A 27,265-nucleotide genomic window follows, 5' to 3' on the forward strand; every position below is an offset into this window, starting at 1 on the left:
AGATACCAGGAGGCTCGTAAACAGGCGGCGGCATTCCAGCGGTTTCTCCCTCGCCGTTCTATAGCTCTGGGGGCTGCTGGGCGGGAGCAGCCCCAGCCAGGTACCAGCTCCTCATATAGGGAGGTTCAAAAACAGAGCGTTGCCTCTCGTGCTCCCCCGCAGCGGGACCGAGGACGGCGGCGCTCTAAGTCGGCGAGGCCTGATCTGAGGGTCGTGCTTCAGTCGAGGAAGGTCCTGACAGACCTAAGTCCAGGACTACTGAGGGCGGCCCCTACTGGGGAAGAGCGGGGTATGCCGGATTACACGGTGTCCGTCTCTCCTCAGAACCCTCGGGAAACCATTCTGCCAACCCTGCCAGTGTACCAGGGCGCAGCGGTTTCCAGCAAAGGTTTCTCTCTGTATTTTCTGCCCGGGAATGTAGCGTAGCCGAGAGCCTCGCAACCCCTCCGGGGGTCTCTCAAGCAGCTAGCTCGGCGATCTCCTGGCGGTCCGCCGCTTCAGGGCACCCAGCTAGCAGCTCCAAATACACCAGCGGCCAGTCTCGAGAGACTGGTTCCCTTAGTAGATTATTGAGCAGCGTGGAAACTACTGCCAAATGTATCTCGTTGGGTCCTGCAAACTCTAGAAAGAGGCTATCGCATTCAGTTCGGCGCTCCGCCGCCGCCTTTCAAATGGGTTTTTCTCACAGTAGTGGGCCCAGAGCAGGCTCTGGTATTAGAACAAAAAGTCAATATTCTCTTGAGGAAGGAGGCCATCGAGGTGGTCCCTCCTCTCGACAGGGAGTCCGGGTTCTACAGCCGGTACTTCATCGTTCCAAAGAAGGAAGGAGGGTTGCGTGCTATTGAACCGCTCAGTCATGTGTCTGAAGTTCAAAATGCTCACTGTCAAACAGGTCGTGTCTCAGATCAGGTCCGAGGACTGGTTCGTCATGATAGATCTAAAAGATGCTTATTTTCATGTCTCCATCCTTCCCAGTCACCGGAAGTTCCTGAGGTTTGCTTTCAGGGGCAAAGCTTACCAATATCGGGTCCTTCCCTTCGGCCTAGCACTCTCACCCCGTACTTTCACGAAGTGTGTGGATGCCGCTCATGTCTACGCCCCTCACGTTCGTCAGGTTTTAAGACCTAGATTTGCGAGCCACTCCAGGCCCCTCTGTTCTCTTGCCATAGCTGTGCTCTTCCACACTAGGCAGGGATTTGCAAGTCTGGCGGCGTAGACATCTCGTTCCCCTAGCGTTTCTGACGCAGCTCGAGTTCCCGAAGGGGAACGTCCCAGGTTACGTACCAAGGCCTTTCTGGCAGGAGTTCCTATGCAGGACATCTGCAACACTGCAGGATGGTCTACGCCCCTCACGTTCGTCAGGTTTTATGACCTAGATTTGCGAGCCACTCCAGGCCCCTCTGTTCTCTTGCCATAGCTGTGCTCTTCCACACTAGGCAGGGATTTGCAAGTCTGGCGGCGTAGACATCTCGTTCCCCTAGCGTTTCTGACGCAGCTCGAGTTCCCGAAGGGGAACGTCCCAGGTTACGTATGTAACCATGGTTCCCCGAGGGAACGAGACGCTGCGTCGCAAGGCCATACTTCCGGCATCCCTACTAGAGCTTGCTTCACTCCTAAGAAGCTAGCGCCGGCTGCACCTCACATGCTTTTAAAGCTTCCTGGTCATGACGTCACCCGCCTTGACGTCCTGCCCATCGATTCGACTGATTACACATATGATTCAGAGCTTGGTATCGCTGAAGGCGTTCCCCTAACCTGGGACGTTTTAAGCCCTGCTTGTACTTTTGCATACAAAAGTGCATGTGTTTGTCTAGGTAGTAAGACATTATGCTTGCATTAGCACATAATGTTTTAAAATCAATACCACAGTCTGCTTTAGCATATCATTTTCAATGTGCTATGATTTTAGAATGGTATAGTAGTATAGCAATCATAATATATGGTGATGTTAATGTTTATTCCTGATTCATCACCATGTCTACTCCAGAAATTTGTGTGTGCATGCATTTACACGTTTGGCAGATGCTTTTATCCAAAGTGACTTTAGTGCATTCAAACACGTCAATATAATTTTAACACCGTATTCCCTGGGAATCCCCATGACCTTGTCCTTGCTAACGCCATGCCCTACAAGTTAACCTTGTGCATGCAAGCAACTGAACAACAGGGGTTAATATAAAGGTTATTTTGAGATCTTCTGCATGCTTACTAATACTTCTTTGACTTGCACTTCCTGGCCAGCTGCCTTGTCTTTGCATGTTCTGATGTCACAAGTGCATATGTCTTTTTACTATTTCCTCCTTTCAAGTTTTAGCTCAACCAAGTGTGATATGCTTATTAATGAACATTTGGTGAATTTTATGTATGAATGAAGAGCAAAATCAAGCCAGATTTTACAGCTATCTCCTCACTGTTCCCCCCTCTCTCTTTCTCGTTTACAAAAAGCCATTAACAAAAGTTGGTGCTATAAATACTGTTTATGGTGATCTGACTATATTATAGCCTTCACTTTTAATGAAGTGCTGCACTGGCATTCATTAAATAAGGATTATCTATAGTTTATGCCACTTACAATATGTCCAGAATTTGGCACTTGAAACGAGACCCATTACTGCAGCAATCAATGGGTTTTATTATCTGATGGCTGTTGTATTATAAAATTCTGTGACCTTCAGCATACACTGTGGGATGAGCTGATGGATTGTTGAATATGCTGTCTAGGTAGGGTGCGCACTAGGTTTTGGTGTAGAGTTTGTGCATTGCAGTTTCTACAATGAAATCTCAGCACTTTATAGCCATCACTTTGATACTTGGTTGCTTAATTGGAAATTTGTGACCCCGCTCTTATTGCTTCTTGGTGTTAAGACCTGCTTCTGAACACTTTTCGTCCTCTTTTGATCCTCAGTCACCAAAAACCAATGTTACTGAATTTATTTTCCAACCTAGCTAAAATGGCCCCAATTGTAAAGGTTGGCCTGGTTTTTGAGGAAGCTGAATCTTTATTAGATTTTTTTTAAATTCCCAGCAGAGAAAATAACAAAACAAAGAGTTATTATCAGCTCGGCCCCGTAAGAGAAGCGAGCACATATTGAGGTCAAATGGTGTTCTGTGGGACCTGGAGAATCAGAGTCATTTTATTGGATGACTCCAATCCTTTGCTGACAGTAATATCTTCCTTGAAGTTCTGTGCACTAAAGTGTGGGGAGGCCTCAGCTTATGAACAGCCAGACAAATCAACAAATCAAAGACCAGCAGAAGCGTAGTCTGCTGCCTTTATAAAGACTGCCGGAGAATTTTTTAAATATTTTTTGAGAGGTGGGATGAGATCATTTCAACAGCACAGCTCAATGTGTCAAAGTAAGAACTGCTAGGTCACTTATTCAACGTGTCACAGCTTTAATCAGGATAAAATACTTTCATAGTGCAAAACAATCTGTAGTTAATGAAACATTTCAGCTGTCATCCATATGTGCGCTGCCCATTGCAACAGTTCTGTACTGGCCCTTTAAGAGAAAGCATTACGATGTATTAATATATCATTAATGTATTTGTTTGCATTATCTACAAGTGAATGTGTGTGTGTAAAAGTTTTTCCTGATCAATTGACTTGTAGTGTTCGATTGGCTTTGTTCTGCATGGCAAGGTTTTGAGTATCTCTCTCTTGATTTGAGAAGGTTTGTTCTCTCTCTTTCTCACTTGCTGGCATATATCACTGCAGAATATATATTTTAGATTATATTACAGAAATCTTACAGTCAATGCCATTGGAATAGACAAATGCCTCACTTCTTGTCCTCTATGTGCCCATTGTCTGTCTGTGTGTGTTTGTCTTGTATGTCTTTTATATGTCAGTTTACAGCAGTGTTGTGGCAGTGCTTTGGTTTAGTGCTGTATATTGTTACTATTATACTCTTATACTGTTACTTTTATGCTATACATAAATGTCTAAACTAAAACCAGCAAGTCTAGCAGTAACGAAGCTGATAACTGATTTTAATAACCTTTGTTTGTCCAAAACAAAAAAGTGATTACTTTCACACATATAAACGTGTTTAGACAACAGTTAAACAGGTTGCACTAATCAAAAGCATTGCACCGACACTGAAGTGTCTTCTTTTGATCATCTGTATAAACTTGTCCTGTTGTGGATGGATTTGAAGGAAACTAGCTAAAAAACAGAAGGAGACAGCCAGCAGCAGCACGCAGAGAGAGATGGGGCCCGTAGGCACAGCGGATAAAAGCACAGGAAAAGTCAGCACATTACACAAGGATGATCCGTTCTCCACCAGCAACCAGGACCTCAACGGATTCTGTGAGTTCAGCAAATATTGTGCTGTGACATTATTGTGCTGCCCTGTTTTTCTGTATAATCTCTGTTTATTTCGAATGTATCTGTGCTCTGATAACAGTATGGGTTAGAGAAGGGTGTTGGCATTAACCAATGAACAAATGAAAAAAGACATGAACGAATGAAAGAATGAATCAAAACACAAATGAAAGAATGAATCAATGCATGAATTCACAAATGAGCAAATTAAAGAAAAAAAGAATTCACACATAAACAAATACCACACATTAAGAATGCATGAATGTGTGAAGGAACTGAATGATTTATTGAACAAAGAAATTAACTAATGAAGTAATGAATGAACAAAAGTTCAAATGAGCAAATGCATGAATACATGAGTGAAATGTCGAACATGTAAATAAATGATTAAATTAAAAATTGAATGAATGAACAAATGAATAAATGGATAGATTAACAAATTAATGATTGATTTAACAGATACTTAAGTGTAATTTTCAACATACTTATTCAAGGTTGGGAATCAATTAGCAATGCACTGAAACTATTGAGCTGGAATACAAAACAGCGATGTTTGGCATACGTGCACAAACTTCACTGAACATTATTTGTGTCATGCCTCCCGTCCAATAATCTCAGTAAAGTTTGTTTATTTCTGAAGGTCTCAGCTTTCAAATTTAGTCAATTTAATCATGAAATTCAAATAATAAAGGTGTGTTGACGCTCTTTAATGTGGCGTGACAGTATGCGCATTAGTTCAAGTGGCACATGAACCGATCATCTACTACTAAGCATAGCTCACAATAAACATGAATGGGCATCAGAAGATTTATTGAAAGATACAGTAATAGTTTTGTGTTCAATCAGACATTTTTTCACAGGTTCTCTTTAGAGAACTTCTTGCTCTTTTCCACCAGTCTCAAAAGTCAAAGTCCACAGGTCATATAATCGCCACGTTCCCCAAATACCACGATCTTCTGGAGTGGCCGCAGTGTGTGCGAGCCAATCTCAGGACTCATTATTGCAATCACACAACCCTCCTGCACGTCCCACCATCACGCTGATGAGCTCAGCAAGCCCTAAAAGGGGTCAAAAGCGGTCAACAATCTGTCATTTTAACTCAACTCACCATTCTCCTTGATTGTCTTTACTAAGCGTCCATCAGGAAACCAAATGACGGGATGCCACCGTCTCACACCTGATCTGAACGTCGCCCGCCGCAGAGAGCTATTTTGTAACTAAACAGCATGGACCGAAACGTTCTACATATCAAGAGACTTTGCTATTGACGTGCTGCTTTAAGAGGTGCTGGAGAAGAATAGCAAGTGGCATTTGGACTAGGCGTTTTTTTCTCAGTTTTAAGTGGGCTCTGGTATGCTGTGAAAGGGCTGTAATTAGGATGGGTCTTTCTGAGTTGCTTTCTGCACAAAATGTCACTGTGGCCTTTGTGTACAGAATAATTTGAATGGAGCTGGAAGAGGAGGGGGCAATGGAGTGTACGAGCAAGATGCATAGAGAGAAACAGAGAGAGAGAGAATGTCATTATGCATAATGATCACATTTATTTCCTTTAAAATCAACACTGATTGGCAATGTGTTCTGCATGTTTGGTGTTTCCCAGTTCTTTTGAATGTCATTGGTCAGTGGAAGTGCAAATGCAGTTAATTTGTATGTTTATTTTGGATCATTACAGACACAGAGTAATTGGAGGCTGTTGTTGTATCTGTTGTTTATCTAATGATCTGAGAGTCACTATTACTGAACTAGTACAGCCTCTTTATTATAGACATGAATCTCAGCTGGGGTGTTCGTTTCAAATCTTTGAAATGTAGTATGTGTTGAACTTTGTGAATGACAGGCCTTCCAATTTCTAAAGCCTTTTCTGTGAGCACCAAATTCCTGCGGGCCTTTATATCTCATATATTGTAATTGTCATTTTTCTCATTTTATATCCAGACCTTCCTCTCACTGGCTCCACAGTTACAATCATTACAATCATCATACAATCACATTATTATTATTATTTATTTATTTATTTTCTATCTGGGCTTTTTGAAGACGATGCAGCAGAAGATGGGTGAAATAGTGATCATAGCGATCCCAGCCTACACACTCAGCGTTTTAGCTGTATTACCATTTAAATGAACACAGAGACACCTGCCTCTAACCTTCCACGCTTCCACGCTCTCGATCTCACCCCGCTGGCCCATGAGCTTTTGCTGCCAAAGCACTTTCTGTAGAGATCCTTATGTAAGTAAATGCATATGCGCCAACACATGTGAGACACGGGGATTTGTGTAAAGGGAGATCTGGAGTGATAGGTGATTAAAATGGAAAGTAAAAAGGATATGGGCTTCAGCTGAGAAGAGTAAAAGGTTACTAGAGTGAGTGAAGCTCTAGGAGTGGGTTTTGGTGACTCTCATTTTTTTGTCGTTGGAGTCTACACTGTAAAAAAAAATATGTTTTTTGAAGGTGTAAATTAAACAAAGATTACTGGAATATGTTTTACTATTTAAATTTTTTTTTTTCATTTTTAAATCAATGTGTTACTTGCTGTTTCTTTGCAATTATTTGTAAACTTTACTAGAAATGTTCTGAGTGAAAATTGTTTCTACAACAATTTTTTTTCACTCTACATTTTTTATTCCAGACATTTAGATATTCACTGTATATACTGAGCTAGGATATGCATGTGGATATGTTCAAAATAGTCCATGACATTTAAAGGTCTTGTTGACTACAGCAAGATGCAGTTGATTAGTGTGATATCTGTCTCCTTTACGGAAAGTGACCTAAAAACCTTTTATTCTGTTGCCACTGTGATTCTGTCACAATATGACACAGCTATTAATCTGGAAATGATTTGGTGTTTTATAGACATGTGCGGTGTGTGTATGTACTGTAAGTGCTCTCCTCTGTCTTTTCCAGCCTCCTCTTCTCCATGCTCCTTCTCCATCCAGGGTAAAGCCCTCCAGAGTAAAACCCTCCTCAACTCCTACTACTCAGGTGTGTGGCTTCCTATGTTGAATTGGTCCATGTGGTATAGTAGTAAAATTCCTGGACTGATAACCGAAAGATTTGAACCGTACAATGTATCAGCAGGCCAATCACAGAACTTGAGCCTCACAAGGTTCTATACATTCCCTACCACTTGTATGTTCATTTATTAAATGTTTAGGCTAATTTGATGATGCTCTTCGTTTCCAGTAAGAATACAGTACTCTCATTTCTTAAAAATAAATAAATAAATAAAAATAGCAGTGCTCTCAGCTATTGATAATCTCAGCTCTCAGCTTTTAATACATTTTTAAAGCAAGGCACTTTAAAACCAGGTTTCTATGGGATTACTATTATATTAGATGCTGCTTTAGATAAAGGTATCTGCTAAATGATTGCATTAAAGAATGAAAGGAATAGTTCACCAAATTTTTTTTTGAAAATTATGATATCAAGCTTCAAAAAGTACACAAAAACAGGATAAAGAAAATAGAAACAAAACTCAAAAACCGAATCAGTCTGCAAACGAATCATTCAGACTGGTTTTGTGAAATGGATCAACCGATTCACTGAAAAGATCTGACTCAAATGAATTATTGATTCATGAACTGGACATTGTTTCAACTCATGAAGATTTGGAATATAATGCAGTCATATAAGCTATACGTTTTTATAGTGTTTTGCATTCTTTTTGTAGCTTTAATAGAACCATTTTATCCTTTTTTGTTACATGGAAGAAAACAATTAGGTTTAGAATAACATGAGGGTAATTAAATGACACAATTTTCATTTTTCTGTGAACGATCCCTTTAACAGTGTTATTTTAGAATTAATTTAATAAATATTTGTTTTATAATAAATAAAATAATATATATATATATATAGATAGTATTTCTTAATATTTAGATTTTTTTAGTAATTTTGTTATTTGCTTTTGTCATTTTTATAGGTTTTTTATATTTCTATTTATTATTATTTCAGTAATTTATTATTTTAGTAATTTTAGTACTTCAACTTATTTCTGTATATAAAGTTATATTATTTAATTTATTTAATTGTAGCTTTATTTCAATAAATGAAAACTATTTTGAATATATTTAGTTTACAATAACAACAGCTTTTTTTACCCTTAAAAATATCAGAACAATACTCTACAACAATAGTTGTGTGGCATTTATGTCAAAGCAAAAAATGAGTTTCAGTTTTATGCTGTTTTTAATTGCAGTTTCTAAGGAGCCGGTCCCTGCCACGGCATCCATAGGTAAGACTTTTCCTCCTCTGCTGATTATAAATCACACTGTTCAGTTCTACACACATGGATTATATTAAACCGTTTCTCCTGTGTCTTTTAATGTGAATGTATAATGAAGCTGACGAAATCAATATCCAGAGGTGAATCGCTATTAAGCGTGTAGTTTCATTCAAGCCTGCATGTGTATGAGTCATAAAGTATGGGTTTAGATGATGAAAGATCATAACATTGACCTTTGAAGTCAAAAGCGGGTGCCCGAGACTTTGGTCCCCATCCGATCAAACTAACTGCAGCTTGTAATTTTGCGGCAGCTGAATGTGGTTTCAGTGAGGAGTCGCCTCCGTCCCACGCTGAGCCAGATTAGAGGAATGAAAGCCCTCTGTCAGTTCAAACAAAGTCTATGTTTATATCCCAATGTGTGGAAAGTGATTTGAATCAGATCGTTCGTCGGAATGCTAATTTTCAGATTTGGCAGATCGGTGTGTGACACACACACACACACACACACACACACACACTCCTGCACACCCTCATGCCTTTTCAAAGGCAGATTGACCATTTCACATCCAATGGTAATAGCTCATAATAAAGACTTATCCATCCTTTCATTCTGTCTTTACCTTGTTTGTTCATTCTTTCTTCCTTCTCTCCATCCATTTTTTCATTTAATTCTTCCCTCTGTTCTTTCTTTTTGTCTTTGTTTGTTTTTTTAATTTATTTGTTCATTTGTCCTTCCTTCAAGTCATTCTTTCTTTTGATTGATTGTTCATCCTCCTGTCTTTTGTTATTTGTTTGTTAGTTCTTTCATTCATTTGTTCAGTTGTTTATTGATTTGTTTTACTTCCTTTCTTTCGTTTGGTCTTTCGTTTGTTAGTTCAGTTGTTCTTTCCTCCTCTAAAGTTCATTCATTCCTTTAATTTCTTTTTCACTTGTTTTTCTTTCTTTCTTTCTTTCTTTCTTTCTTTCTTTCTTTCTTTCTTTCTTGTGTTTCCATTTATCATTATTTCTCATTATTATTTATAATTTCCAATTATTCATCTTCACTGAAAACTTTAAGAAATACTTGCAAAAGATCAAACAGTAATTGGATTTCATCAGTTCTTTCTCTATCGTTCATTCATTCATTTAATTTCTTTTTTACTTGTTTTTCTTTCTTTCTTTCTTTCTTTCTTTCTTTCTTTCTTTCTTGTGTTTCCATTTATCATTATTTCTCATTATTATTTATAATTTCCAATTATTCATCTTCACTGAAAACTTTAAGAAATACTTGCAAAAGATCAAACAGTAATTGGATTTCATCAGTTCCCCAAATTTACAGCAACAACCCGCCGTTAATACAGAAATAACTATTGATTGCAGATGATTTGGACATTCATGTTGCCGTCACTGGCTAGCGTGTTTTGGATGAAAACTTTATCCTAGATAGCTAGAGTGAACTACAGTACTTCAGCTCCACTGCTGACACTTTCAAGTTTTTCCTGGTCACGCAAAGCTTCATCCTTTACTCGTTCTTCAGGAGATATTGAAAGCGTTCTTTACAGTCGGCTTTTGAAAAGGGATTTCTGATAGATATCTTGGTGGGCTCGGGGCTTATTCAGTCCAAAAGCTCATTTCAAAGGTTCACTCTAAAAGGTTCAGATGCAGGGGTCTCTAAACACGCACCTCTGATCCAGACAGCTTCTAGGAGTTCGAAAACTCTCGCTTAAGCTACACTCAGCAGCGAAGACCACGACTCCCCCCATACACATACACACTCAGCACCAATAAACCACTGAGAGCAAACTTATTTACAGAGGTTATGAAGGTGGAGATGGCTTGTTTAGTGCGAGGAGATGGAGTAAAGAGAAAATGAGCACACAGGCGGTGTATTAAAGGAAGAGAGAGAGAGCAAAATGGGGGAAAAAAAACGTCAAGCACTAGGGGAGTTGAATCAGGCATTTATCAACTGAAGCAAGAAAATTTGGACTGTGAGATATTTGTAAACTGGATGTCAAACATGCCGCAGTCATACTTTCACATTCATGCCAACCTGACCCAGGGAAGCCAAGGGATGAACGGAAAAATACTAGTAGAAAATCTGAGATTAAGGGAGTGCAGTAGAAGGTGATGGAGGATAAGAGATGAACTGCAGTGAGAGGGAGTTAATGGAGGATTGGGATGGAAGAAGAAAGGAATGGATCAGAAGAAAAGAATACAAGTTAGGGTGCTTTCACACTTGGTTCAATTGCCTGGTCCGAACCCGAGTTCAATTGCTCCCCCTCCTCCTCCCCCTGAACTGTTTTTATGGTTCCGAACCACGGTACGTTTGTGTCATCAGAGTGGCAGCTGTTTACCCCGTTACTAATGACTATGCAGAAGACAATGAATGGATGCTTGCTCACTTCATTTTTGTACTTGGGATTTTGAAAATTCTTATTAATTTCCAAAGCGCCAACATAGAATGGCACATGCGTCTATTTGTCACGACTGTAGGGTTCAAAAAACGCAGCAGTCACTTTTTTGCGAGCAGAAATGAGATATAAATTCTCTCTGCTGCAGTGCGTCAGTCACACTTAACAGGAAAGCGAGTGAGTAAATGCATAAATACACTGTTTGACCAAATCATACGTCATTAATATAGCGGCTCACTTCCATGATTTAGTACGATTGCGTTCACATCAGAAGTGAACCGTACCGGACTTCGCATGAACCGTACCCCAGACCACCCTTTTTAGCCAGACTCGGATGCGCTTCGCTGCTGTGCACCCGAGTTCAGAAAGCAGCATTCACATTATCCAAACGAACCTAACGCTGACGTCAAATGAACCTGGGTGCGCACCAAAAGTGCTAGTGTGAAAGCCCCCTCCGAGTGGGACTCTGGGATGTCAGAATAGAACTACAGTAGATGTGCTAAAGCAAATAATTAAGCACTTGAGAGCCAAAGTAGTGTTGAAATTGTTGGTAAATGTAGGTTTTAGGCTTTGATTTTCTATAAATATTATGTCTTGTCTATAGTGTACCATTCAAAACTTTGGAGTAGGTAGGTTTTTTTTTTAAAGATGTATCTTTTGCTCCACAAGGCTGCATTTATTTGATCTAAAATACAGTAAAATTTTTTGAAATATTATTACAATTTAAAATAACTGTTTTCTATTTGATTATATTTTTAAATTGTATTTATTTTTGTATTGCAAAGCTGAATTTTCAGTATCACGTGATCCTTCAGAAATCATTCTAATATGCTGATTTGCTGCTCAAGAAACATTTCTGATTATCAATGTTGAAAACAGTTGTGCTGCTTAGTATTTTTGTGGAAACATATGTTTTTTTGTTGTTTTTTTGGATTATATAAAGAATGGAAAGTTCCAAAGAACAGCATTTATTTGAAATCAAATTTTTTTGTAAGATTATAAAAGTCCTCAACCACAAATCAAAATATACAAATTAGAATGTCGTAATTGTTGTTGTTGAAGTTTTTCAAATTTTGATGTCAACATGAAATGAACATTGAAATCTTTCTAAGTTTTATTGTGCACAATTCATCAGTGCATGTCGTTCCACATAAAGTGTTTTTATTAAAGCATAATGCTTTTCTTATAACTTTCTCTGGTGATTTTATTGGGTAAACTCATATCTTGGCCTGCTTTTTCAATATGTCATGGCAGTAAGACGGATTTCAAATACCATTTCATGTCAGCTTTAATGTTGAAAAGTAAAAAAAGTTTATTAGAAAAAAGAATGGATAATACACCTAAGATTTAAATTATCTATAAAACAAAGGTTGAATGGATTCTAGAGACTCACAAGCACTGTAATAAGGACTGATTGTGTAAAGAAGGTGAAATCGAGTGGAGGGTAAAGATAGTGAGATGGAGAGAAGATTGCAAGAAATAAAGACACCTGTACAGATAAAAGAATGAGGCATTAAATGAGGAAGAAGGCCTTTTCATTCTGTTTTACAGACCCCGTCTCTCGCTCCGAGTAAGGGTGGTCATATTTCTGTTCTGGAGATGCTCCCTGCCGAAACGATGTCGCTGAGATTACGAGGTCGAGAAAGACTGGCGGCCCCTAATCATTTATAAACCTGCCTATTATGTGGGGCTTCCAGTTCATTTACAGGCTATCGATCATGTTGCGGGATGAAAGTCTTGGTAATCGCATACAGGAACTGTGAGGGAGGACTCGTGCCGACTGTTTCTTAAAATCATTTCTCCTGAAATCCACGCAGAGATGATCATCAATGCATCTGATGAGTAGTCCAAGTTTTGCACCTGGGAGAGAGAACATTGTGTTAAAAAAAGAGGATAATGGTAGAGAAAATAGGGTACATGCAGTGTTTTAGAGCAAGATAAAGAGTGAAAGATTTAGATGTTGTAGAGGAGTGTAGATATCTGTAGGATCGATGGAAATGAAAAAACAGAATGGAGGAACAGAGATAGGAACAGAGAGAGAGAGAGAAGGATTCTGTTTCATGGAGAAACGATAGTTTTAGAGGCTGGGAATGGATAACCCGCTAAGGGACGTCTGAGATTCTGCTGGTTAGCTGAAAGACGCCTGGCGACTCCAGCTTAACTCTGATAATGGCATTCAGTGTAATGATATTACTCAAAGGTTGCTGTTTCATAGCTTAGGAGACTTACAGCAGTGAAAAATAGACACAAATGAGATTGTTGACATATAGTAATAGTATAGTAATAGTAATAGTACAGTAAGTGTCACATTGCTGTAGGCTGCTGTGGGTGTTGCTGTGTGGTTGCTGGTTATTGTTTAAGTAATCTATGATTTGGCTCTGTAATATATTATATTTTTTACCATTTTTTTGTCCTACAGGCAAAAATCATGAGCCTAATCATTAAAAAAATACATTTAATTCACAGTTTAATTAAAGAAAAAAGTCATACATACATACTGTACGTTTATATACATCAGTTTGAAAATACAGTAAAAAAAAAACAGTGAAATATTACTACAATTTAAAACTATTTTAATATATTTTCAAATGCATTTTATTCCTGTGATGCAAAGCTGAATTATCAGCCGCCATTACTCCAACATTTCTTGTTATCAATGTTGAAAACATTTGCTGTTTCATTTTAATTTAATTGCATTTTTGTGGAAACCATGATAGAAAGTTTAAAAGAATAGGATTTATTTTAAATAGAAATATTTTGTAACATTATAAACACTTCACTATCGTTTTTGATCACTTGAACGCATCCTTGCTGAATAAAAGTATTGAAACGTTTGAATTATAGTGTATATATTTAAACAGTTTCAAATGTATAGCCAAGGACAAAAAGCTTGACATGTGATCATGTTTTATATATTGCAACAATGCCAGTGCTAACACTTATAATACTTTGCTAATAATTCTAATAACTTTAATTTATTTTACCTTGACAGCACTTTATACATACAGTATACACATAGAGGTTTTTATATCACTTTTATTTTCCTCCATAACCCTATAGCCATTTGAGACCCATTCACATATGACATTTAAAAGTAATTTACAATGTCATTATTTAGTCACCTGTGCTTTGTTGTGACTTGTCAGGTAATTATTGTTAATGGCATGCACCATAGTAGTTTATCATAATGTAACTGTGCATAATTGAGCTTTAATTTGATTTTAGCTCTAATCATCTGAATGCATATAATGCAATGGTCACAAATAGTTCATGCTAAAATGAAAGAAGCCATTATGGCAAAAATGACTTCTGTAAGTAGTATAGTTACTTGGCATAGCTTATGTCTTTCTTTCTCTCTTTCACTCAATATATGACATAGAATGCTAATATAGTGACGTGACATGTGGCCAAGTATGGTGACCCATACTCGGAATTAGTGCTCTGCATTTACCCATCCAAAGTGCACACACACAGCAGTGAACACACACACACACACACCGTGAACACACACCCGGATTACTGCTGCGGCGCCCGGGGAGCAGTTGGGGGTTCAGTGCCTTGCTCAAGGGCACCTCAGTCGTGGTATTGAAGGTGGGAGAGAGCGCTGTACATTCACTCCCCCCACCTACAATCCCTGCCGGTATGAGACTCGAACCCACAACCTTTGGGTTTTGAGTCCGACCCTCTAACCATTAGGCCACGACTTCCCTCCAATACATGCACTATAATATGGAGTTGCGCTGTAGCAGGACATGCTGTGTATATTTACATCTCTCAAAATTATGATTCTTTATTTTTTATATATTTTTTTCCCCCCGTTTAATATTTTAACGGGGGGAAATTAAGTCAGTTCTCCTCAAGTTCTTCCGAGCAGAAGAACCGTCAAGTTTCAAAGTGTCACTTTTTTTTTTCTTCTTTGCATTCATTTTAAACAGTATTGATGTTGCTTTATCATATCAAACCTATTTTTGCACCTGTGAGGAATGCAGAGAGAACATTGTGTTAGAAGATATGATTAGAATGTGCAGATGTGCAATATATTATAAAAAGATTTAGACGTTGTAGAGATTTTTGTTTTACAATATATTTTTGCCCTGTATGAATCACATCTAGCTAACTATTGTCAGACAAATTATTAAAGTAAAGGAAAATTATGCTTCCATATTCTTTCATGCATTTGCGTATAAATATAAATATAAATATGCAGATTTAAAGCATAAACTTCAGAGGGGTTTTTTTCATCACATTTCCACAATTAAAGATCTTCCTGTCTTTTATTACTGTAAAACATTATTACTGAATAAACATTCTTCAGAAAATTTAAAAATGTAATTATTTTACTATTTTGTACATAAAATACACACTTCACCTTTAAGGAAGGACATATCAAAATCTTGTTCAGTATTCATATTGTTTTGCCATATGGGTTTTCAGTCATTTTTTTATGTTCCCCATCATCCTAAGGTGTTTGTAGGGCTAAATGTATCCCATAGGACCTCGCAGTAAAATCTAATAATGATTCAGTATAAGTTATTTATGAACTGTACTCCTTTTTTTCTACTCATAACTGTCAGAACTCATCATCCTGAAGATTCAAAACTACAAAACCTAAATGATTATCCATAATCTACCTATATAACTTGTCTCCCATATGAGGTCACCTAAAATGTGCAGTTGACCTTTTGTTTCTAAAGCAGGAGTTCTTTGATATTTCTCAGGCTTGGATGTGGCAGACGCGTCGTTTTAACAACATAATACACCCACTGGGCCACCACTTTGGGATTCGCTCCATACTGCTGAGACAAAAACACATGAATAATTAATTAATAAAAAATTGATACATAGAGGGAAGGAGAAAGGCAGAAGGAGGGGCAGTAAATTGAGAGACCTTAGAATCTCTAGTGTATACTTCTCTATCGCACACTCTGTTTTTCTCTTTTAGTGTTTGTATGTTGGCGTCTAAGTCATAAACATATTTTTCCACCATACATTTGCCTAGCCCGATATGAATATCATGACCTGTAATATTCAAATATCTTAACTTTGTGCACAATAGTTTGTTTTAGAATTAAATTTGTTAAGTTTTTGGGAATATGATTTTTTTTTTTTTTTTTAATGAATGTATGTATTTATTTATTTATTTATGCTTTTCGTTGGCTCTTGGCTTGAATTGTTGGCTTGAAGTGTAAATATTGGTTTAAAAAAAGACAAAGAAAAAAAAAGAAATTGATATCTACAAATAAGTAACTTAAATGAATAGTCCACCCAAAAATGAAAATTCTTCTAATTTACTCATGTCTTTCAAAACTTGTATGACTTTCTTATGTGCAACGTAAAATAAGTTATTTTTAAGAATGCTGGTAACCAAACAGTTTAGGTTCCCATTGACCTCCACTGTACTTTTGTCCATACAATGGAAGTCAATGGGAACCGTAACTGTTTGCTGCCTTCTAAGTAGCTGTCTATAGGCAACAAGGTTTTGATACCTAAACAAATATCAAAGCTCACCGTTCAGTCAGATCCAAATGATGTTTTGTGTGCTGGTCGTGAACCTGTTCAGATTCATTGAGCAGTCTCAGCATCTCTCTGCTAGTTACTTTTTGTGTCCTTTAAAAAGATCCTCTTGAGGCTACGATTCTGGCATAATTGTTTTCTTCATAATACATTGTCGCCGCTAATACTTTCAACTTTTTCCTTCTGGCACTAAAAATACTGGGGTGCTAACACATCATGCAAAATTACTTGTATTTTGCCGTGTTGAAAGCATAGATGTTTGGTGTGGATTTTAATTTTTTTGTGTATAATGAATTTTCAAGGCAATTGAGATGCAAATAGCTACATTTGTGTCCTTTAAAAAGATCCTCTTGAGGCTACGATTCTGGCATAATTGTTTTCTTCATAATACATTGTCGCCGCTAATACTTTCAACTTTTTCCTTCTGGCACTAAAAATACTGGGGTGCTAACACATCATGCAAAATTACTTGTATTTTGCCGTGTTGAAAGCATAGATGTTTGGTGTGGATTTTAATTTTTTTGTGGCAATTGAGATGCAAATAGCTACATTAATAATTTGTCGAGTAATTTTCCATCACTCTATGCATCTGAATGATGCTTTAGCCGGTTAAAGCAGGCCATATTAAAAATTCTCTGTCATTTGCTTCCCCCATTCCTCTATTTAATAAGCTCATTAACATCAATAAACTACTTCCCAGTCTTATTCTAATAAAAGAGTTTGCAAGGACGGACTGTCTGCTTCTCAGTATATTGTTATGCGTAACTGAAGTCTGCACTGAGCTGTGATTGAATGACACTCAGATATATCTCACAGTAGTCAAGGTCTTAGCCTCGAGCTTTCAGGGGTTTGGTCTTGATTGAGAGGTATTAGTGCACAGTAAACAAAGCTGTGCTTTTTTGAGAGCAACATGATCCTAGACTGCAAATATTTGTGTTTTCTTTGTCATTTTTTGAATGGTTCTACAGATTATGTAGGATCTGTGTGATGCAACTGGCTAGTTCCCATAAATGCAAAATGAGGTGCATTTTAGTCCTCGTCTGTTTGCTTTGATCTCATCTTTATGCTAGCATACTCCAAAAAATTATATATGAATTTAAGTACACACATTTAAAATGTCCAAAAATGTTTTTTCCTGTATATATACAGTTGTAGATAGGAATGAATAGATATTTGTATCCAATCTCTTGAATATATTTGTGTATGTATGTATGTATGTATGTATGTGTGCGTGTGTGTGTATGTATATATACAGGGTGCGATTTGCTGGGTGGACGGGGGGATTTCCCCCCCTCTGGTGGGCCTAACTTACAATGTTTTTATTAAAATTTGATCACGTTAGATACAGTTTCCGTCGTATTAAAAACATTTCATAACTAAAAAGACGGGTATTTGGGAGTTTTATACGCCTATAAAAAGTTTTCAAAAGCATCCCTCCCTCTGTTTTTTTCACAAATCGCACCCTGTATATATATATATATATATATATATATATACAGTATATATATATTAGGGCTGTCAATAGATTACAATTTTTAATCTGATTAATCACACCCTTTTTCTGTGATTAATCGCGATCAATCGCGCACTTATCATTTATCTTGTTTCAAATGGTTATTTTGTCATCATTTGCTATATGCAGCAAAGTAAACCAAAAGATTGAAGGGTGATTCTCAAAAATCTGTATTTTTTTAATACAGTAATAAATAATAATACTTAATACTTTCTATACACGTGCTTACTGAATGACTCCGGTACGCCACCACAATCGTCTTTAACTTGATTGCAGTCTTCATCCATCAAAACTTTACTAGCGAGAAACCGTAGTTTGCGTCTCATTTGGCCATACAGCAGTTATTTTTTATTTTTTGGGGGGTCTGGGTTTGTCATTTAAATGTTTATAATATTACTAGCAGTGGGGAAAATTTAGAAGAATCCAATTTAATCTTTAGATGGTCGGAAATAGATATGCACTGTTCATTATAGCGGTTCAACCTGCCTCTGTTGTAAATTATTGATTAAAAGCGTACAATCTTATAGTGTTTCTATTTTTGCCTGAGGGTTTTACATTGATAGATTATAACATACATGGGAGATTGTGAATCCAACAGGTTGTAGAAATTAATTATGCCTTTTCTAGGTAAACTGTAAATTAAACATGCTGTCCAATGGTAACTTTATGCTATAGAGTGATACATTTTGCTTCATAACATAAAATAACCAGGACTGGTAGAGTTTCTTTCCATTACTGTCATAAATATAGGAAAGTGCAGTCCAGGGTTGGTGCCTTGCTTGCTTTGTTTGGTGTCAAACCAGCAACCTTCGAGCTGGCAATTGAACATTGTGATGGGTACTTAAGGATTGGGAATTGTTCCTTCACAGATGGCAGCCACAGTGAGATGTCCCAGCCCTCGATGACCATCCAGACGTACCCATATGGAGGCTGCGAGTCGGTGGAGATGTCCTACCAGGCTGGCCAGTTCCAACCGGCCATCAGAGTGGCAGACTTGCTCCAACACATCACCCAGATGAAGTGTGGGCAGGGTTACGGCTTTAAAGAGGAGTACGAGGTAAGAAGTCTTGAGCTTGAGTGATTGACATCAAGAAAAATTCAACTTTCAATATGGCTTTCTTTCTTCTCTCTACAGAGTAGATAAAAGAATATTGATGCTGATTTGTTTGCTACGTTTAATGAATGAAGCCATCTTTATGGGAGACTTTGCTGAAAGTCTTTCTCTCTGCTGTAGCTCTCAAATATCTTTTGCTTATTTTTTAGTATACTAAATTTGTAAAAGTATGTAAGATCAAGCCTCTCTGCAGTAATTACCACAGCCGTGCAGCTATAAAATTAGTTTTTGCCTCTGCATGCACAGTAAGCCCAGGAATGATGTGGAATGAATCTTAAAATAGTTTTATTGAGGGGGTTATTAAAATGTCAAACATGTTTTTTCGAAAATCACTCAATAATGAGTGTTTTTGCTAGTGCCCTGTCTTTTTTCCATATTGTTTTATTTCTTAAACACATTTGAATAACTAATTGAAGTGCCTCTGTGCTTATTAAAGGAAGCAGGTCAGTGTCACGATGACATGCTGGCATTTTGTTCAGAAAAGGTCATGTGAGATAAGAAGTGCTTCTTGAAAAATCTCCCCACACAGTGGGCCACAAAAAAAGATCAACCCCCCATGACAATAAAACCAATTATCTTTCACTGTCTAAACCTTCATCGGTAGGTATATGCAAAGACCTTTGAGTCAGTAGCAAGTCAAGATTTTAGGCATTTTGTTCAGAAAAGGTCATGTGAGATAAGAAGTGCTTCTTGAAAAATCTCCCCACACAGTGGGCCACAAAAGATCAACCCCCCATGACAATAAAACCAATTATCTTTCACTGTCTAAACCTTCATTGGTAGGTATATGCAAAGACCTTTGAGTCAGTAGCAAGTCAAGATTTTAAAAAAAGTATGCTAACCTCGAGTTATCTCTGCAGTCCCCATACATGATCTGTTCTAATAATACTTTAATAATACTTTAATAGAAACTCTTTTTCACTTAAGGTCACCAACATTGAAATTGCGTCTGTTAGATTGTTTCCTTGTCATTTGAAATTAAAGACACATTTTTGTGTGTGTGTGGTCTTGTTTTTCTCTGTTTTTAAGGTACAGATGCTGTAATAGGGTACAGTTTTACGATTGGGAAAGCGCACATTGGCATCGTTGTGGCTCTGTTATTTTGTTTGAATAGCGCTAGAGGAAAGAGGCTGCCAACAATAGAAGATATGAAATGAACTTTTGATAAGGTCATTTATTTTTCCTCTAAATGTATTTCCTACAAATTGTGGCTTTGAAGTAGCTGCCTTGTATGAGTTCCAGCTTCACTTTGTGATTTGTTTTCATTAAAGGGATCGTTCACCCTCCAAAAATTACAATTCTGTCATCATTTACTCACCCTTATGTCATTCCAAACCAATCCTTTCTTCTGTGAAACACAAGCTTGATGTATTTTTAAAGAATGTTCTGGCCGCACTTGTCCTTGCAATTAAAATGAATGTGGACTGAAGCTTTACAGCATTAAAAAGTACCATAAAATGAGATATTGAGCTACAGTATATACTCTGCCAGCCAGAAGTATGGAATAACTATGACTTTTTCATGTTTACGAAAGAAATCTCTTATGCTCACCAAGGTGGCATTTATTTGATCAAACATGCAGTGAAAAGAGTAGTTTTAAAATAACTGTTTATAATCTATTTTGGAGCGATTCTCTCCGGATGTCTCAAAATGTCTCATTAAGAAGCCCTCAAACAGTTTTAGCATCACATTCTGTCAGGCAGACAGAGTTTGCCTATAACTGACTCCGTTACCCTGACTGTACCGTGATTATAATGAGAGCATGGGCAGAGTTGCCAGATACCAGTATCCCTGCATGAATGTGACTGATATATTGGAAGGGTTGCCAGATCATGTTTAATTCACACATGAAAGAGCAATTCAAAAAAAATGAGACTTTGTAAGGTTTCGATTTTCACAGGTGCCTGATCATGTGAAGGAACGGTACAGTAGAGATGATACAGTCTGTGTGTTCAGGCTTCTATGCCTCACTAGTTCCAGATGGGATCCATCGTACGGACATGGAAGAGAAAAACAGTTCTTCTACTTTTATGACCTCGTCGGATGCAGAACGATTTAAACCAGCCAGAACAGTCAATCAGTTAAAAAAAACTCTATGTAGCAATGCATGATGGAACACATTTTTTAATAATAGTTTTTATTTTTATAACTTCTCTTATTTTTGTTTTGTTTGTTTGGTTGGTTGGATTTAGTACATTTTAGTAGTGCCATGGAACTCTTTTGTACTACTTTTGTTAATATAGCATCACAATTCATTATGTGATAGTATTTTTAGATTAAAAACACATTATTTATTTATTTACTTACTTAACCGGTATGTTGCTGCATTAATAAAGTACCAAAAAGCAACACTTGGATGGATGGAATACAATTCATACTATAGATGCAATTCTTTATGTGAATATATAGTTATTGACATTATATTTTCTTAAAAGATACAGTTGTCACTGTTAAAAGTAGATGAAACGGTGACCGAATGAAGTAGCCTGTCATTTGCTATTAGTTAAACCCATTTCATTTTACAAACTGATACCGAATTTATAATTAATTATTTGACTGACAGTGTGCAAGCTCATATCAATAAAAGTACATTGTGAAAACCTAATGAATTTTCAGAAATTTTGGATGTTCTAACATGAATTAAATTCGGCCCTCAGTTTTTACTGAGAGTGGAAAAAATAAAACAAATTATGAGGTCTGTGAATGAACTCTTGTCTTTAAGTCGATTTTCTGTTGCTGTTCTTTCACAGAGACGTCTTTTAAAGATAGACCTTCACTAAATTGCACCATCACCCCTCCAATTCATCTTTAAAATATGCTTGTTTTGAATCACTTTGTCCATGAAGTCTTTCTTTAATGCAAACACTTTGCAGACCACCATTGTTTCTTTAGATCTGTCACAGTAAATGGCTCATCTTGTGTGTGGTGGGCAGGATGAAGATTACACTACGGCTTTAAGTGGTCATTCAGTGCTCTTGTCTGAGATTTCAGAGTCTTTCAGTGATATCAAGGGAAAAGAGGCACCTAACTTGACCTGTTATTTCAGAAAAGCATCTCAAAGTGTGAAAAGTTGTATGTCTTTAGCTATCAGAAAATGTATGTATATATGTATGCATGTGTGTGAAAGCAGTCTCTGTAATGGATGAACATGTTAAAAAATATTCTTGATTTGATTCCAGGGTCTGGCTGAGGGACAAACGGCACCATGGGAAACTGCCAAGAAGGATGAAAACCGCAACAAGAATCGCTACGGCAACATCATCGCTTGTGAGTACTGAAACAGCAAGGAATCCTAAATAGTGTTTAAACTAAATGTTTAAGTCAAATGTTGGGTTTCTTTCACCTTGATAACTGCACCTCACTCCTCAACCGCACCGATGGCTGTATTTTTCATTATGCTTAAAAAGTAAGTATGGAAGTATTTAAAGTTACTTTAAGGTAAGACCACATCCAAAATCCAGAGACTTTCACAGTACTGAACCACTTCATTCAAAAAAGTACCAAAAACTACCATGTTACTACATTGGTACATTTAAAGGGATAGTTCACCCAAGAATGAAAATTTGATGTTTATCTGCTTACCCCCAGGGCATCCAAGATGTTTAACGTTATCCTGTTTCACCATGTTCATATACCATGAAAATATCATGTGTACATGGTACACCAAGGTATTTCATAGAATAATTTTGAAGACGTCAAAATATGATGGTATTGCCAGAGTAGTACCGTGATAGACTTGGGTAATTATTTTGCTAATATAGCGCCATTAAATGATATCTGGTTGTTGACATTATATTTCTTCTACAAGATTTAGTTTTCTCTGTCACGGTGCTCTTAAAATGAGATGAAACATTGGGCCAAATGAAATAGCCTGCCAGTCGCTCACAGCCAGCGGGTATTATGATGAATTATACAGATTGCTAATGAAAACTGTCCATAAGGCTGTTCATGAGCAGTGTTGGGCAGTAACTCATTACTTAGTAACGCATTACTTAGTAACGCGTTACTGTAATTTGATTACTTTTTTAGTAACGGAGTAATTTAACGCGTTATAATGATCAAAATAGTAATTAAAGTATAGTTACAAGCCGAGGTCTCTATACGTTACTGCCACGTTACATTGCTGACAGAATGCAGTGTTTTATAATCTAGAGATTGTAAAAAGGATGAAGCTCACGCACTGTCGAGTCAAGTGCCAGTGGATTAGAGACCTGCTCCCGCGAGACCCGACGCAACAGAGTGTGGTAAGGGACAAGACTTGATAGGCGAGTGCAGAGACTCGTGTGTGTCAAAAGCAACATGAACTAATATAAAATATAAACGATTAACAGGTGCAAGCATATGCAGAGTTTCTATTTAGGCTATAACACGTGTTTGCAGCGTTGAGAGCAATGCATTGCTGAAATTTGCGTGCTCATGAATCCTCTCATTATAACACACGAATTGTAGACATTATGAAAGATTCATTATGCATATATTTATTGTGTTATAACAGAGATTTGTGAGATTGCGATGAACTGAGATGTATTTTAGAGATTATAAATGCAGCGCTCTTTGCTGGCATTCTGCCATGCCAAACCATGCACGCAGCAGCCGCTTGCTTAGTTAAAAATAACTGTTCTGTGAATGTTGATGCTTTAATAACAAATATTTATCGGGAGCGTGTATGCTGGGATTTCATAAATTTCATGGAGAAAAAAGTAACATAACTAGTAATGTAACTAATTACGAATTACTTTTGAAATAAAGTAATCAGAATAGTAATGTGATTACTTTTAAAAGGAGTAATCAGTAATTTGATTACATTTTCAGAGTAACTTGCCCAACACTCTTCATCAGTACAAAGGATCATTTTTGTGAAAAATGGAGATAAAGGAGATGTCTGCTTTATTAAACACCAGGTCCCTAGGGTGTTGCTTTGCTTGTAACTGTGACTACAGTAATTTTTAGCATTTAGCACAACATTCCTTTAATTGTTAGATGACTGCTTAAAGACACCTAAACATTCTTATGTTGACTAGAAGAGCAGTGCAAAAACTCAAAAAATATATAAAAATAAATAGCTTTAACTTGTGGCTACATTTAATATAACCAAATGCATTGCATCTGGACTTGGTTAATGGGTTTTTAAGTGACTGAAAAGTCTCAAGTCGACCAGCCAAAGGAGGACGTTGTTTTGTGAAGCATTTCATTATGTGAATGCATGTTTAAGCACCCTAAATTGGAGCGATGTCTTACAAACTGAGCCAAGAAAAAAATTAACCCACAAACAAAATTGGCCATGCATCCCTTGATTAATTTTGACACTTTATGGGAGATGAGGAAAGCCGTTTCAATTAGAGACATCTGTCCGGTCTCGCTCATCCCTTCAGTGTTTCAGCAGGCAGTGTCAGCCATTCAAGCCCATATGGTCATCTATAATTCACGAGACTCTACACCCAAAATAAACTGTTATTGGCAAACATTTACATATGAGAAAAGGGGGGTGGGTAGATTGGGAAGATGGCTCGTATTTACTCCTGCTCGCCTTCAAAACCAATTTCTGCTTCTCTGTGTACGCTGAGATTTTTGTATCTTTTCCAAATGCTTCCTCATTAGTATATTTCGTCAATTATGGTTAGGAGGGAGGTATGTGCACATAGCGAGCATACTATGATTTGGCGCAGGCCGTTTGACAGATGCGTGCTCTGTTTGGACTGAGATTGCAGGAAATGCTTTGGCAGCAGGTTTGAGTAGGAGCGGATGAGTCACAGCATACCTATGGGTTTTATCCCAAAGCAGAAGACAATGACATCACAGAGAACTCAACAGAAAGAGAAACAGTGGAAGGTTGGTAATGGATTGTTAAAAGAGAAAAAGCAAATATGTTTGCAGTTCTGTACTTACCTGAAATTAAAGTATTTTTACAGGAATTTGATGAGTTTATAAAACTTTATTATTCTATGGGAGATGAATCTCAAATCTTTAGATAAAGAAAATAAAAACCAAAACTTAGTTAAGGCATCACAGGCATCACAATTCTGTTACAACCATTATTATTATTATTATTATATTACACTCTAAAAAATGCTGGTTGTTTTGAGTGTACATTTTTAATTACTAGTTTAATTATTAGTTTTAATTACCTTTTATTTTTTCAATATTTTCTATAGTCATATTTTATTTTTATTAGTGCTGTCAAACGTGTACAACATATTGTCACGTGTATGTTCCCGTTTAGTTCCTGTTTTCCTTATTTGGTCCTTCCTGTCCTCGTTGTATGAATTTGGGTCCGGAATTGTTTATGTCCCCTCCTTGTGCTACGTGTGATTCCCTGAAGAGAATATTAAACCCCTTTGTTTTGTACTCCTGGTCTCCTCGTTCCTCGCTCCGTGCTCCTTACATTTTCGACCCGTGACAGAATTCTGGACTGAAAGTGACAGTAAGCGGCGCCCCTTCTACCCATGTTTGTTTTTCTTCCAAATGCTTCCTCATTAGTATATTTCGTCAATTATGGTTAGGAGGGAGGTATGTGCACATAGCGAGCATACTATGATTTGGCGCAGGCCGTTTGACAGATGCGTGCTCTGTTTGGACTGAGATTGCAGGAAATGCTTTGGCAGCAGGTTTGAGTAGGAGCGGATGAGTCACAGCATACCTATGGGTTTTATCCCAAAGCAGAAGACAATGACATCACAGAGAACTCAACAGAAAGAGAAACAGTGGAAGGTTGGTAATGGATTGTTAAAAGAGAAAAAGCAAATATGTTTGCAGTTCTGTACTTACCTGAAATTAAAGTATTTTTACAGGAATTTGATGAGTTTATAAAACTTTATTATTCTATGGGAGATGAATCTCAAATCTTTAGATAAAGAAAATAAAAACCAAAACTTAGTTAAGGCATCACAGGCATCACAATTCTGTTACAACCATTATTATTATTATTATTATATTACACTCTAAAAAATGCTGGTTGTTTTGAGTGTACATTTTTAATTACTAGTTTAATTATTAGTTTTAATTACCTTTTATTTTTTCAATATTTTCTATAGTCATATTTTATTTTTATTAGTGCTGTCAAACGTGTACAACATATTGTCACGTGTATGTTCCCGTTTAGTTCCTGTTTTCCTTATTTGGTCCTTCCTGTCCTCGTTGTATGAATTTGGGTCCGGAATTGTTTATGTCCCCTCCTTGTGCTACGTGTGATTCCCTGAAGAGAATATTAAACCCCTTTGTTTTGTACTCCTGGTCTCCTCGTTCCTCGCTCCGTGCTCCTTACATTTTCGACCCGTGACAGAATTCTGGACTGAAAGTGACAGTAAGCGGCGCCCCTTCTACCCATGTTTGTTTTTCTTTTTTTTTATAGTTTTTCGTTTTTTCCCCTGTTCATTTCTCCCCGTTCAAATGGAGGAACGAGCGTTATTCATCGCCGTGGCTCAGGCAAACCTGTCAGTTATGAGGAAACCCTTGTGACCCTGTTCCGGATCGGGATAACCTACTATCGTCCCACGGAGCTCCCAGACACCACCAACCTCGGCTGGAAGGAGGCAGTCATCCGGTGTCTGGGAGTTCCTGAGTCAAGTAAGCCGGCCGTTCCTCAGGCAAGCCCGCCGGACGTTAATGTGGCAAGCCCTTCAGACGTTAATGTGGCAAGCCCGCCGGACTATAATATGGCAAGCCCTCTGAACATTAATATGGCAAGCCCTTCCAAGCGTTCATGTGACCCCAGAATCCGCTCTAGAAAGCTTTCCGTCGTCTCCATTGTCTCCTTCGTCTCTGCTGGTTCCGTCCAGCTCTCCATCGTCTCCATCGACCTCCGCTGGTCCCGTCCAGCCCTCCTTCGTCTCTAGAGCGCCCCCCAGAGCCCCAAAACTCACTCCAGTGCCAGCTCCTCGAAAGCGCTTTGCTGTGCCTGCTCCTCCAGAGCATCCTCCAGTGCCAGCTCCACGTAAGCGCTACCCTGATCCCCAGTTCAGCCCAGGGAGGGCTCCTGATCCCCAGTTCAGCCCAGGGAGGGCTCCTGATCCCCAGTTCAGCCCAGGGAGGGCTCCTGATCCCCAGTTCAGCCCAGGGAGGGCTCCTGATTCCCCGTTAAGCCCATGGAGGGCTTCTGATTCCCCGTTAAGCCCAGGAAGGGCTTCTGATTCCCCGTTAAGCCCAGGAAGGGCTCCTGATCCCCAGTTCAGCCCAGGGAGGG

At 37.9% G+C, this 27,265-nt stretch overlaps 1 protein-coding gene across 1 annotated transcript in view; it reads left to right on the forward strand.

Annotated features, from left to right (window-relative positions):
* The window catches only part of LOC107554159 (receptor-type tyrosine-protein phosphatase T-like), a 157,988-nt gene that overhangs the window by 98,384 nt on the left and 32,339 nt on the right, over window positions 1-27,265 (forward strand). Inside the window, exons 13-17 of the mRNA XM_016236584.1 lie at window positions 4,161-4,312; window positions 7,235-7,312; window positions 8,529-8,564; window positions 18,842-19,029; window positions 22,266-22,353. Coding sequence (XP_016092070.1) covers window positions 4,161-4,312; window positions 7,235-7,312; window positions 8,529-8,564; window positions 18,842-19,029; window positions 22,266-22,353 — 542 coding nt within the window. The remainder of the gene's footprint in view (window positions 1-4,160; window positions 4,313-7,234; window positions 7,313-8,528; window positions 8,565-18,841; window positions 19,030-22,265; window positions 22,354-27,265) is intronic.

Source organism: Sinocyclocheilus grahami, unplaced genomic scaffold (assembly GCF_001515645.1).
Source record: "Sinocyclocheilus grahami isolate Dianchi unplaced genomic scaffold, SAMN03320097.WGS_v1.1 scaffold493.1, whole genome shotgun sequence".
Lineage (NCBI taxonomy): Eukaryota > Metazoa > Chordata > Actinopteri > Cypriniformes > Cyprinidae > Sinocyclocheilus > Sinocyclocheilus grahami.